We start from the raw sequence: 13,117 nt of genomic DNA, 5'->3' as shown, positions 1-13,117 counted from the left end.
TATATATATATATATTCCTTAATACATAAACACAACCTGTCTACATAATGCTACTTGCATGTATGTTTTCTTATGTTTTATTCAGACCTGGAATTGAGAATAGAATGAAAACAGAAGACTATATGTCAAGTTATCTTGTGGCCAAATGGTATTTAGAGTTGGACATGGCTTTCTGTGCGAGGAATAGGAACACAGCCAGGCCTGTGAGTCTGCAACTTGGCTGCTTGAGGTCTCCAAATCCTCAGGAACTTATAGCAACTGAAGATAACTATATTCTGCTTGGCAATGTGACCTGGGAGTAAGGCAAAGGACCTTACTGGTCTCTTTGAGGGAGTGAGAAGTGAGAAAGACCTGTCTGCAGAGTTTTGATGATCCACCCCACTGCATTCAACACAGATGACTTTAACTGAGCTTGCAGTTGCTAGGGGAACGTAACTTGTTTTCTTGGGGAGGCACAGTGTTGGTTCCTTTAGTCTGCTTATTTGGAAGTAAATAGTGACAAATTAATCCAGTCCCCAAGAAATGGTTTCAACGTTGGGAGATCTGCATTGGGATTTATAATCCAGCAAAAATAAAACACAAATATGAGGCACTACACCCTGTTAATTCACCTGTAGACTCATAAAAACATGTGCAGATGCCTATATCCCTTTTATTTGGAGTCCAATGCTACTGAGCTCAACTCTATTGATAATGAGTCAAGTAGAAGTCCAAAAGCCTAACAGTAATAAAGCTGTCTTTAAGGCTCTGCCTAGATATGTTGTAGATCCAGGATTAACAAAGCCCAAGGCCCTAAATCCAGAAGAACTCATGGAAGTGGGCACCCATCACATGCTTGAAACCACAGAGTACCTGCTTCTCTTCTGTCCTATCTAACCCCTTGCTTTTTGCCCCTAGATGATTTAGTCTAGACTAGACTCTTGTTGATCTCTTTCAAATGGTGTGATGCACAAACAAGAGAAAAATGACGTACTGTAGTCTGAGGACCATTTGAGTCTTAGCGCAACAAGGTCACCAAGATTTCTCTTGGTGGAATTTTAACCATTAACAAAAGAAGGAACTTGGCATTATTTCATGTTCCATATTGACAATATCTCTAGAATCCTGTTGTGGGAATATTCTCTACTCTCATCTCAAAGTCCTCTTTGTTTTCCAAAGACAGCTTCTAGCCACAGTCCTGTGAGGGACACCATTCTTGGCTCCTTCAGTTCTACCCTATTATTACATGACTCTATGTTTGCCCATTATATTTTCTTGTGAAACAAATGTTAGCTAAAGAAACCAATGTCTATGTGTCCATGAGTCACTCCTGTCTCAGATCCAACACTGGTTTCCTTCAAAACTTGGTATGCATGATCATTGCAAAATGATTGCTTGCCAGGAGATACTAGCCACATTAAGATTTTTTTCTGGGGCCCCTAGAGAAAATGTGTATTTTATGGCTGGTTTTTGCTTACTCCTTCTATTTTTATTAATGAACAAAAAGACATTTAGACTCACATTATGAAATGGATATGTTTTCTCCCCGTATATCCTATTGGCTGTTTTGAGTACGTAGGAATTGCCAGGCTTGAGTATTTCCGCAGCAAGGGTCTGGAAACCAGAGTGCATTTCCTCAACCTTGTCTGAGTTCAATTCCTTTATAAGAGAGAGGATTAGGAAAAATGTTGAACAAAAGTCAAATAATATATGACTAATATATAGTTAAATGAAATTATTTGGTGTATTACAAGCATAAAGTAAAAGCAATTTATTTAAAATAGATAAAAGTATTTTCTTCGATATTTCTAGTATAAAAATCTTAATGAAGGCACATATCCTTCACTATTAGCTTGCAAAGACAGACAAGAATGACTTCAAAAGTAAAACAAAAACTTGAAAGGGGTGAAAAGAGCAATAAGACAAGAAGGAAAGAATATTGCTACAAAGCACAGTCACTCTGGAATCTGAAAGGTATTCTGATAAATCTAAGAAAGGGATTGATTAAACTGAACACAAACACATAAATTAGAAGCAATCCACCCACAACTGTCCACTGGATATTAAATATATAAATACCATTTTTCTCTTCTTTTCACAAACTGGGTCAGATTTGAAGAGCCGTCCTTTGTCTAATTGAAGTACCTGTGATTTCAATAAAAAGTAAATCAATACACTTTGCAGATAAGTACCCATAAAAATAATGCATTTGTAAATATGAATCAGCATTTCTTATGAGCATAGAATATATAAATACCTGAACACAGAGCCCCCAAATGAGTTTCAATTGAGTGCCTCAAATTTCTTTAAGTGAATTTTTTTTAAAAAAAAAAAAAAAAACTCTTTTAAGTTTCTCATGGCAGGGTGTGCTTGTACACACCTTTTATCCTGGTCTCGAGGATTCTTTAAGCCTGGCCTACAAAGTGAGTTCCAGGACAGCAAGGGCTACACAGAGAAATCACGTCTCAAAAAACAAAATAGAAATCCACAGATTTCCCTGGGAAGGGGAAATAGGTGAAATCTGAGAAAACTGTGGGCAGGGTGAGTAGAAGAGAGGGGACAGAAAATGGGAATATAAGGAATCTGGATGATCAAGTTGGAGTAGGGACAGAGAGGGAGCGATATCTGATAAAGGGGACCATTATGGGGTTGGGGAGAAACCTGGTACCAGAGAACCTCCCAGGAATTCCCAAGGGTGACCACAGCTATTACTCCTAGCAATAGTGGAGAGGGGGCCTAACTGGCCATCTCCTGAAATAAGATTGGTGACTGCCCTAATTGCCATCCCATAGTTGATGGGAGTAGAAGCAGAGATCCGCAGCCAAGCCTTGAGCGGGGCTCTGGGAGTCAATTTGAAAAGAGCAAGGGGGATTATTATAAGAGCAACAAGGGTCAACATCATGATTGGGAAATTCACAGAGACAGCTGACCCGAGCTCGTGGGAGTTCACACACTGGGAATGTGTGAATGACAGCTAGGGAGCCTGCATATGAGTGACAGTTGCATAGCTTGATCTGTTTGTTGGACCCCAACAGTGGGACCAGGATCTGCCCCCGGCACGTGAGCTGGCTTTTAAGAACCCATTCCCTATGGTGGGATGTCTCTCTTAGCTTTGATGCAGAGGGAGGAGCTTGGTCCTCCCTCAACTTCTTCAAGTACTAGTTGACTCCCATGGGAAGCCTTATCCTTTCTGAGAAGTGGATGGGGATGGGGAGGGGTGTAGATAGGGGTGGGAGGAGGGGATGGGAGGAGAGGAGGGAGGGGAAACTGGTTGGCATGCAAGATAAAATTTAAAAATTAATGAAAAATATAAATTAACAAAAGTTTGATGTAAACACTTGGCAAGAAAGACAAAATAAGTTACTCATGTCTTTATTGTCATACACTTTGGGATATTTGTAACAATGTTGGAAATATTCTGAAGTAAAATTCTCTTGCTTTTCATATGTTTTAAAAAGAGAGGTAAGTATATACAAGGAAATGTGTTTTAAACAGTGGGTTATCATTTATACATAAAGAAGAAAATCCTGTTTTTTGTGGAAATAAAGATAGAATTAGGATTTCATATATGGACAAACAAAGTTTATTTCATAAAAAAATTAGAAGTGGTATGATATGTCACATATAATTTTTGTCTCTAATTCATATACTTGGATTCCTGGCACCTAATTCCCATAACCTTTATTATTTTCCAGGTAACTAGAACACCATCGGGATAGAATGGAACAATGTTCGTGCCTCATTCATCAGCTTTCTCTTGGCCTCTTTTCACCTGCTCCCTTCTGAAGCCCAAGCTGCAAATACTAGTTTCTCTTCCTCAAGATCATCATAGAAACTAAAAATATAACCTTCCTCCATCCTTCTGTCTTTAACAATGCCTTTAAGACATCCTCTGACATTTTCTGTTTGGTAGAGGTTCTTAGGAAAACAAAACACAACAAATAAACAAACAAGTAAAAAAGACCACTTGTTCCAAAGGTAGAGAAGAAACACTGCATAGGGAACCAAGGAAACCTGGGAGAGCTGGGTTTCCTCAGTGTCAGTGTGTCAGCATCAGAATACACTCTTGCCCAGTTTCTTTGTACGTGACTGTCATTATTCAAAAACATAATCAAGCCTCCCCAGAACCCCAGAAGACAGGGTTCAGAAAGCAGGTGAGCATCTGCAGACCCCCAAAGATTTGTGCCAAGGGAAAGGTCATGGAAACTGTCAGCTTTGTTCTTCATACATTACCCCTCTCATTGCTTCATCTGCATTCTTTGTAGCATTCTGTAAAATAAGCCAATAAACAAGCATTTTCCTAAATCCTGTGAGCCACACTAGCAAAGTAACTGAGATTAATGAGGATGTCTTGGGAGCTTTGGTTTTTAGCTGGCTTTTGGATCAGAAGACATATGGGTAAAATAGCCCAGAGCTCTGACTGCATCTGAATTGGAAAGAAACCTTAGGGACCAAACCTTCAGCTGTGGGATATAGTGATATCTGTGGGTACAATATATAAGAATTTGTGACTTTGAGTACAGACTATGGAGAAGACCTCTAGCATTTAGTGTCAGAAGTGGGGTATGCTATAAAAACTGTTTAGAATAAAGTAGGTTTCAGTTTATTTTGTCTCCATAACCTCAACAGAAACAGGGAGAAAGATGGAAAGAGGATGATAGGGTACCAAAGTACAGTTAGACAGCAGCAATAAGGTTGAGTGTTTTGCCCCACAGGAAGGTGAATAATTCACAATAATCTATTCTATATTGTAAAAAGAATTAGAAGACAGGACTTCAGAGCTCCCTGAAACAGGAATGTAAATATTCGAGGGGAGGAGACTATGATCATTATGCACTGTATACATGTGTCATAATACTGTACGAGTAAATAAATTAAACAGGGAAAATGAAAAGCACAGTGTTCAACTGATACCATCATTTAGATACTTTAATCAAAACAGCTATTAAAATTCAGGGCTTTTAATTCTTTTACTAGTTGATTGTTTTATTTTTCATTAACAGACGTAACCTTCACTTTCACCCTAGCATTTCTCTTGGAATAGCAGGAAGGATGCTATTCTCCTGTTTTCCCTTAAGTGTGCCACAGTGTACCAGGAGATGATGGATGGGAGTAAGGAGCACCTGCCCTAGGATAATGAGGTGCATAGCAAGTACACTAGACTCATTGGACAAACCTTACCCTGGAATATATTCTGGGGAGATGGATTCCTCCTAAAAACCAATCTGTAGGAAAGCTTATTAACCAGTTAACATAGTCAGTTGAATTCTCACACCTGATATCACATGTACATAATATGACTTTTACCATATAGTTTACTATATGTGTATTATATATAATTATTTTTTATTTTACACAATATTAACTTTATATTTAAATACTATCTCTGAGATCTTCACATTTAGACATATCCCTGAGGTTTAAACAAAGATGTGACCAAACAAAGCTTGAAAGCAGAATTCCTTTGTTGTTTTGTTTAAGATAGCCTCTCACTTTGTAGTTCTAAGTTGGCATATAATTCACTATGTTCTGCAGGCTGGGTTAGAACTCACAGCTATCCTTCTGCCTCAGCATCTTAAGTGCTGAGATTACACACAGCTAGACTTCTCTAATTTTCTCTTTCAGAGGGATGCTAAAAAGTTCTATAATTTAAAATTTGGATATTAGTTTTAAAGACAGGTTTATCATCAAAATAGAACTCTGTTTGGTTCTAAACCAAAATGTATGACCTCATCATTTATCATTTATCTATTTTTCTGACGAATACAAGTTCTTAAAGAATTTTCCAAAGGACAACTTTCTTGTTTTTGAGACACAATGCTAGCATGTAGCTCTGACTAGCCTGGAACTTGCTCTTTAGACCAGGCTTGCTTTGAACTCCAAAGATGTTCCTGCTGGGATTAAAGTCATATGCTAACAAACTTGGCAACAAACAACAAATTCAAATGGATTTCTTTCACTGTAAATCACTTTCAAAGTGTTTTGAGTGGTATTGTAAAATGTGAATCAACTGGCATTTTAAAAACCTTTTCACATTCAGACAGTGGAGTAGGGCTGTTTTTTGCCACTCACCTCGGACATCTGGGCTGCAGTGGTACCTCTGGTACCAAAATACACCATAGCCAATGAAGTTGAGATGCCCCAAGGAGAAAAGAAGATATTTTTACCCTCAGCAGATTCAGCTAGCTTTTTGCCAAACTCCAAGGCAAACTGGTTGATGGACACTGCTAGAGAAGCCATGGGGTTCCTATAAAAAGCATAAGACAGAGATCATACAAATGTTAAATCTTTTCCAATTAATTGATTTTTTAAAGTATCTCTCCAAGTAGGGATAGCTATATACAATTATCTATAAGACTGAGTTGATTTTAACAAACTTCTAACCATATACCGCTTTTGTCTTATATATCCCAACACTTAAAAACACAGAATGTAAGAGGCTTACCTCAAAGTATTGGGCTTATGTGTCCCAGAGAATACCTGTATTATGACCAATTGACAGCTAAGTGGCAAGACAGTTTTTCCATTTCCTTGACATTTATTACCTTTATGCCTCTGTGTAGTCTGCCAAAGCTCCGTGGGGACAATATTTTCTTCTTATATTGCCTTGTATATCCAACAGCATATAGTTGAACACTTTGCCCCAAATAGTCTTTACTGTTTGTCATGCACCAAGAATTACTTACTTTAACTTGATTTTATGCACAATTAAGTTGGACATTCTTAATTCAGAAATTGAAAGTAGTTTCCCTTTCTTCTGATTCACTTCTCTTTAACAAAAGAACTCAAAGTTTCATAATGCTTATATTATTGTATTAATTGCATTTCATGGATGACATTCATCTTCTAAGTTCATATATATATATATATATATATATATATATATATATATATATATATTATCCTACTGTTTCTCTATAGTCAAATAATTCTCAAATTGACTAAATGACTTATTCCCAATCCCTATGCCTGGGACCTTCCACGAGGACTGTGCTAGGTCTTGCCCCAACAGCACATTTCTGCTGAGAAATCTGCAACACTGGCTTTGGAAAAGTCAAGAGTTCGCTCTCTGGGTTAAAAGGAGGGGGAGCACGAGCAAGGAACTCAGGACCGCGAGGGGTACACCCACATTCTGAGACAATGGGGATGTTCTTTCGGGAATTCACCAAGGCCAGCTGGCCTGAGTCTGAAAAAGCATGGGATAAAACCGGACTTGCTGAACATAGCGGACAATGAGGACTACTGAGAACTCAAGAACAATGGCAATGGATTTTTGATCCTACTGCACGTGCTGGCTTTGGGGGGGCCTGGGCGGTTTGGATGCTCAACTCACTAAACCTGGATGGAGGTGGGCGGTCCTTGGACTTCCCACAGGTCAGGGAACCCTGATGGCTCTTCAAGCTGATGAGGGAGAGGGACTTAATCAGGGGAGGGGGAGGGAAATGGGAGGTGGTGGCGGGGAGGAGGCAGAAATCCTCAATAAATAAATAAATTTAAAAAAAAAACTAGAATCAAGGACAAGTTTGTGTAGATTTTGGTTACATCATAACTTTATGTGATTTACTCTACAGCAATTCTTTTGAAATCTCTCCCACGCATAAAGCTACACTTGACTAAACAGATTCCCAGACTCAGGGTCACACCCAAGGTGTGGTTTCTACCCACTATGAAATTTCCAGATGGGCTCTGGGAAAATACTCTTTGAAGAAACAAAACCCCTTCCTGTCTTGTAGTTACTCTACCCTCCAACAAATCTTTGGAAAGTTGCCAGTATTCCTTCCCCCATAAAAATACCATCTTAGAAACAACTGCTTCCTGAAAGATCATGTCCATTCAGGTCATATTTTGGTTACACAACTTATAGTTTTAAAATTCATGAAATATATTTAGAAGAAAGATGTTTGTTTCTGTTGCAAATCATATTAACCAGCAAGGGAAGAAAGCAAGCAACATCTCAGTGCCTGGGAATTTTATATCTCAATGTGCAGATCACCTTAATATAGTACTTATTCATGCACATGAACTTCCTGAAAATCGTGCTTTTCTCTAACAAAAGAGATAGCCTGGTGTGAACAGTTACTATCCACTTAACTTAACTTAGGAGTTAAGAGTTATCTTAACTCTTACCAGTAACCCTTAATGTATTAAGCATAGTCTAAAATACACAAGTGAGAAAACTCCGATCACTGCCATCTTTAGAAACAACCATAAGGAAGCACTACACTGGCCATCTAACCCAAGAAATGATTCCTGAAAGATACCGAATTCCAAGATGAGATTTTATTGGAAATAATTTAGATATAAGTGTTGAACAATCAGAAACTTTGTCTCTTTCTCTCTGTGTCTTTGTCTGGCTTGCTTGTCTGTCTCTTCCCCCGTGTGTGTGTGTGTGTGTGTGTGTGTGTGTGTGTGTGTGTTGTGTGTGTGTGTGTGTATACACAGACGCACTTGTGGGTACATTTACATGTAGAGTCATAAAAGACATAAGACAATCTTCTGTTGTTTCTCAGGAGATCTTCACCATGTTGTTTTGAGACAGGATAATCACTAGCTTGAGATTTGCCAAGTAAGATAGACTGGCTGAGCAGCCAGCCATAAGCACGCCCCTAGCACTGGGGTTACAAATGGTAATTACCGTGCCTGGCTTTTTACATGAGTTATGGGATCAACCTCAGGTTTTCATGCTTGTGAGGCAAGTAATGTATTGATTTAACTATCTGCCCATTCCCTAATGTATTATTTACAAAATGAATTGCTCTTTTGAAATTTTCAGAAGTCACAAATTGGTAGAGTGGCTTCACAGTATGAACTTTGATATATGGGACTAATGGTTGGCTCATGCCATCTACATAAATGATTTCCCCACCTTTCAGCATTCCATGTGCCTTTAGCGTCTTTCATTGCTGCACTGCTATGATATATATGTATATTTATATACATATAATCACTATACACACTGAAGAGGACATTAAAGAACGATCATAACATCTATCAAAACAACACCATTATGAACAAACACACTTCTAACACAAGACCTTGGACAGAACCTTAGAACCACCCTAGTCCAATGCTTCCATTTAATACCTAAGACACTCAGGAACAGAGGAGTTAGATATATTGACTGATGGTGCATAGCTACAGAACAGTGAAAAGTGCAGTCCCGTTCTCTTTGCTATAAAGACAGAACTTGTGGTCAGTGCAGCTAGTGATCTGCAGGCTTTGGATGGTAAAAGCCAGAGGGAGTGATGTAGGACCAACAAGGAGCAAAGGAAGTTTAAAAGAAGTAGAGGAAGTGACAACAGGGATGCGCTTCTTCTTTGTCCCATGAAAGAATACTCAAGATCCCTTGCTTTACTGGTGATAATGCTTTAATCTTTATGAAACTATACATAACAGAAAACAGCATCTTAATTGCCTCCCAGCACCACTTTATTTCCCAGAGCCCTTTTCTGAGGCAGTTGTTAAGTTGGAGTGCTTCTGAAGAGTAAGGTGTGCCAGGCACTCAGATGGTCCACAGTAATGAAAGAAGCTAAAGACACGTGGAATGCAGATAGGTGGGAAAATGGTTCCCATAGATGGCATGAGCCAACCGTTAGTTTCATACACAAAAGTTCATACTGTGAAGACACCCCATCAGAAGGGCTAGAAAGATTGGGATTCAATTATTCTAAGAATGTTCTATTTCCCCTTGTTAAGATGGCAAATGCAACTCAACTCATGGAAAGTCCAGACATGACTAGAGGAAAGAAATCCACTCATGTTTCTCACAATTGCAAGTGGAACAGCAGAAGTGTCCTTGAAATTAGTTCATCTTCCTCTTAGTCAGTCAGACTTCAAATAGGTTCAAGGTTAAGTAGCTGACTTGTACCAAAAAGCATTGAGGAAAGGGAGCCTCATCTATTATTCTTAGTTTCAAGTAGAGGTCTTGGCAATTTACTAGGCACTACAATAAGGAAAACACAAACATTTTTAACCAAAGAAATATTTACAATACCTTATTTCTCTTTCTGGGAGCAGACTTGGCAAACTGTTCCTTTAGTGAGAGACTGTGGCTGAAGAGTGAGGTAACTTTTAACCGAAGAAATGTAAAAAATAAAAAAAACCCACACAGCCCCTCCTTCTTCTGAGCCCCACCCTTGGTTTCCTTTCACAAGCAGCACACTCTTCCTTTCAGGCTTATCTTGGCCAAAAGTTCAAATAAGTACAAGTGGCAGACAACAGAGTTCTTTCCTGAATAATTAATGAAGTACATTTTCCACATGGGACTGCACGTAGAGACATGAATTCTGACAAACTGTAACTCATACATTCCAAGCTAAATTCCTTCTATGGGTTGTTAACTGACAGCAACCAGCATGGTCTCCACTGGTTTGCCTCTTTTTAAAAATGAACAGTTTCAAGTGCAATGATAATGGACCTGAAATAGAAGACATTATTACTGCATCTTTTGGTACTGGTCTGTTAAGGTTTCTCTTAGTGTTCTGTGAGCATTCTTCCTTGGAATGCTAGAACAGAACCCAGAGTGAGATTTGGGTCAGTTAATGTTTTGGATGCCATTGATGTGGGACATTTTCCATAAATTTCTCCTTTTTGTCTCCCAGCTGACTTTGTATGGTCCCTCGTTTCTATAGCACAGGAGAAACCAATAAGGCACCAGTGTCATTTTCAGGAGCATGGAGGAACAAGGATAAGAGTGAAAGGAAGTATGAGAACACCAAAAATAGCCCAGAGGAACTGAGGGGCCTTGCATGCACTGGGTGCTGTGTCCACTTTCTTGTGCGTATATGTCTCTTCCAGTGAACTGAAGACCAGGAGAGAACACACTGTGGAGAGCTGCTCTGGATTGCACAAATAAATAACATTTGTGGTAGGAAATTAAATGCTGTCTACTGGGTCTGTGAAGAGCAGATACTAGTATCTTAGCTGAATGCATCATGCCAAGGCTCCACAAAGACAGACCACTGGCTTTGACTGACAGTATTTCAGTGGGGTGACTTGGGCTACATCATTGCTTGGCTGGAAGACTTGTTCTAGTTGTTTATGCTGTTTACAGTAAACACATTTATATCTAGATTCTGCTGGATGCACCAAGTTGTTTCATCTTTGTAACAGTCACGAGGCAAAGCTGTTTTCATTTTCCTCCCTAAGTCTCTATATTTATTTCCTACTTAATTAAAATCCCTATCTAAAAATGTACTATCTCTACCAATAAAATCATGCTTTGTGTTATTTTGTTTCCTAATAGAAAAATGAAAATTACTAGTGGAACCTGGTGATACAGGCGTCTAATGCTAGCTCTTCAGGAGGCCAAAGCAGAAGGATTACTAACAAGTTCAAGGCCAGCCTGAATAACTTAGTAAGTCCCTGTCTCAGAATACACAGACTAAGTGGAAGCTCAGTGGTAGAGCATTTGAGTAGCATGTGTAAGGTGACAGGCTCAATCACTTGTACCACAAATAAATGAAAGACACAGAAAGAATAAATGCTCACCAACATTACATTAAGTGTCTTTGAAAAATTTTGATTCCTTCAAAGGACACCTCAGAAGACTCTGTCATAAACTGTTATGGATTGTTATGTCTTTGTTGCTATGAGAAAGGGGCTCTGATCCATGATTGGAATGAGACTGATCCATAGCTAATATATTTGCAAGCCTAGTCCTCAGTTGATGAGCTGTCTGTAGTGGCTTTTTATTTGTCTTTTAATAAATAAAGCCTGCCTGAAGATCAGAGAGTAAAACAGCCCCACTGGCCAGCCTTACAGACCAGGCAATGGTAACACATACTTTTAATCCCAGTAGCCACACTAATTGCCATAGAAACCAAGGGGTGCATGCCTTTAATCCCAGTGGTGCATACCTTTAATCACAGAACTAGAGAGGATTATAAAAAGGGAGGAGACAGCTGTCAGTCACAGTCTCATGCTGAGATTCCTGGAGGCAGGGTCGCCATTTCAGACTGAGGTAAAGGTAAGAGCCAGTGGTTGGATGCTGTGCTTTTCTGACCAGTTTGAGCTCCAGTTTTTGTCTCTGAGTTTGATTAATCATGCTTCAGTTGTCAGGGGAGGATTAGGTGTGACCTTGTTGGAGGAGGTATGGGACTGAGGGTGGGCTTTGCGGCCCTGTGACTTTCTCCCTCTCTGCATGTAGATCAGGAGGTAAAGATCTCACCTACCACCCAAGCACCAAGTCTGCCTTCATGCCACCATGCTCCCTCAGGATGAAACTGTAAGCCAGCTCCAATTAAAAGTTTTCTTTTGCTCTTTTCCATCTTCCTCTCAGAGAGGCACTTCGCTTCTGCCTCTCTCCCCACTTCTCTGCTTCCCCCCTTCTCTGTCTCTTTCTCCTCTTCTCTCTCTCTCTCTTTCCCCCCTTCACCCTTTCCCCTCCACAATCCCCTGAATAAATATTCAACCTCACTCTGCAAAAAAAAGTTTTCTTTTATAAAAGTTTCCTTGGTCGTGGTAAGTCTTCACAGCAATAGAGCAGGGACTAAGACACTGTTCTATTGCTGTGATAAAACACTATGAACAAAAGCAACTTGGAGAAGAAAGTAATTTAGCTTACAATTGGATATCATAGTCCAGGACAGAAACTCCTGCACTGCAAGAACCTAGTCATGGAGGAGGGCTGCTTCCTGGTTTGCTTGACCAGCATTCTTAGAGAAGCAAGGCCCACCTGCTAAGGCATGGCATCCTTCATGATGGTTTAAGTTCTTCCACACCAAACACTAATCAAGGAAATGCCCTATAGACCTTTCTATAAGCAACCTAATGGAAGCATTTCTCAAATCAGATTCTTCTTCCCAAGTAACTCTACCTTATGCCAAGTTAGCAGAGAAAAGCCCAACTGTCCACCATCCCAATCACCCTCAGTGTTGGCTCATACAAGAGAAGTAGTTATGCTCTCTTTTCCTTTTGTGACTATTATTCTATGTTCCCACAAGTGATAGATTGTGGTTAGCTCGTAGGAATCAAGGTGCTATAGTTTGGATGTGGAATGTCTTTGAAAGTGCCATGCTTTAGAGGTTTGGTCCCCTGACTGAAGCTACTAGAAGGTAGTGGAAACATGTATGAGGTAGAGCCTGCTGGGTGGTGGGGGTGCACGCCTTTAATCCCAGCACTTGGGAGGTAGAGGCAG

At 39.6% G+C, this 13,117-nt stretch overlaps 1 protein-coding gene across 1 annotated transcript in view; it reads right to left on the bottom strand.

The window, feature by feature from the left end:
* The window catches only part of Serpinb10 (serpin family B member 10), a 17,894-nt gene extending 7,849 nt beyond the window's left edge, over positions 1-10,045 (bottom strand). Inside the window, exons 1-4 of the mRNA XM_005368736.2 lie at positions 9,974-10,045; positions 6,052-6,226; positions 2,059-2,124; positions 1,501-1,638 (exon numbers count right to left, since the gene is read on the bottom strand). Of these exons, the coding sequence (XP_005368793.1) occupies positions 1,501-1,638; positions 2,059-2,124; positions 6,052-6,219 (372 nt within the window). The 5' untranslated portion in view covers positions 6,220-6,226; positions 9,974-10,045. The remainder of the gene's footprint in view (positions 1-1,500; positions 1,639-2,058; positions 2,125-6,051; positions 6,227-9,973) is intronic.
* Between the last annotated feature and the right edge of the window lie 3,072 nt (positions 10,046-13,117).

Source organism: Microtus ochrogaster, unplaced genomic scaffold (assembly GCF_000317375.1).
Source record: "Microtus ochrogaster isolate Prairie Vole_2 unplaced genomic scaffold, MicOch1.0 UNK39, whole genome shotgun sequence".
Classification (NCBI taxonomy): domain Eukaryota; kingdom Metazoa; phylum Chordata; class Mammalia; order Rodentia; family Cricetidae; genus Microtus; species Microtus ochrogaster.
Note: the sequence above shows the minus strand (reverse complement) of the source record. Positions and strands in the feature narration are given on the sequence as shown.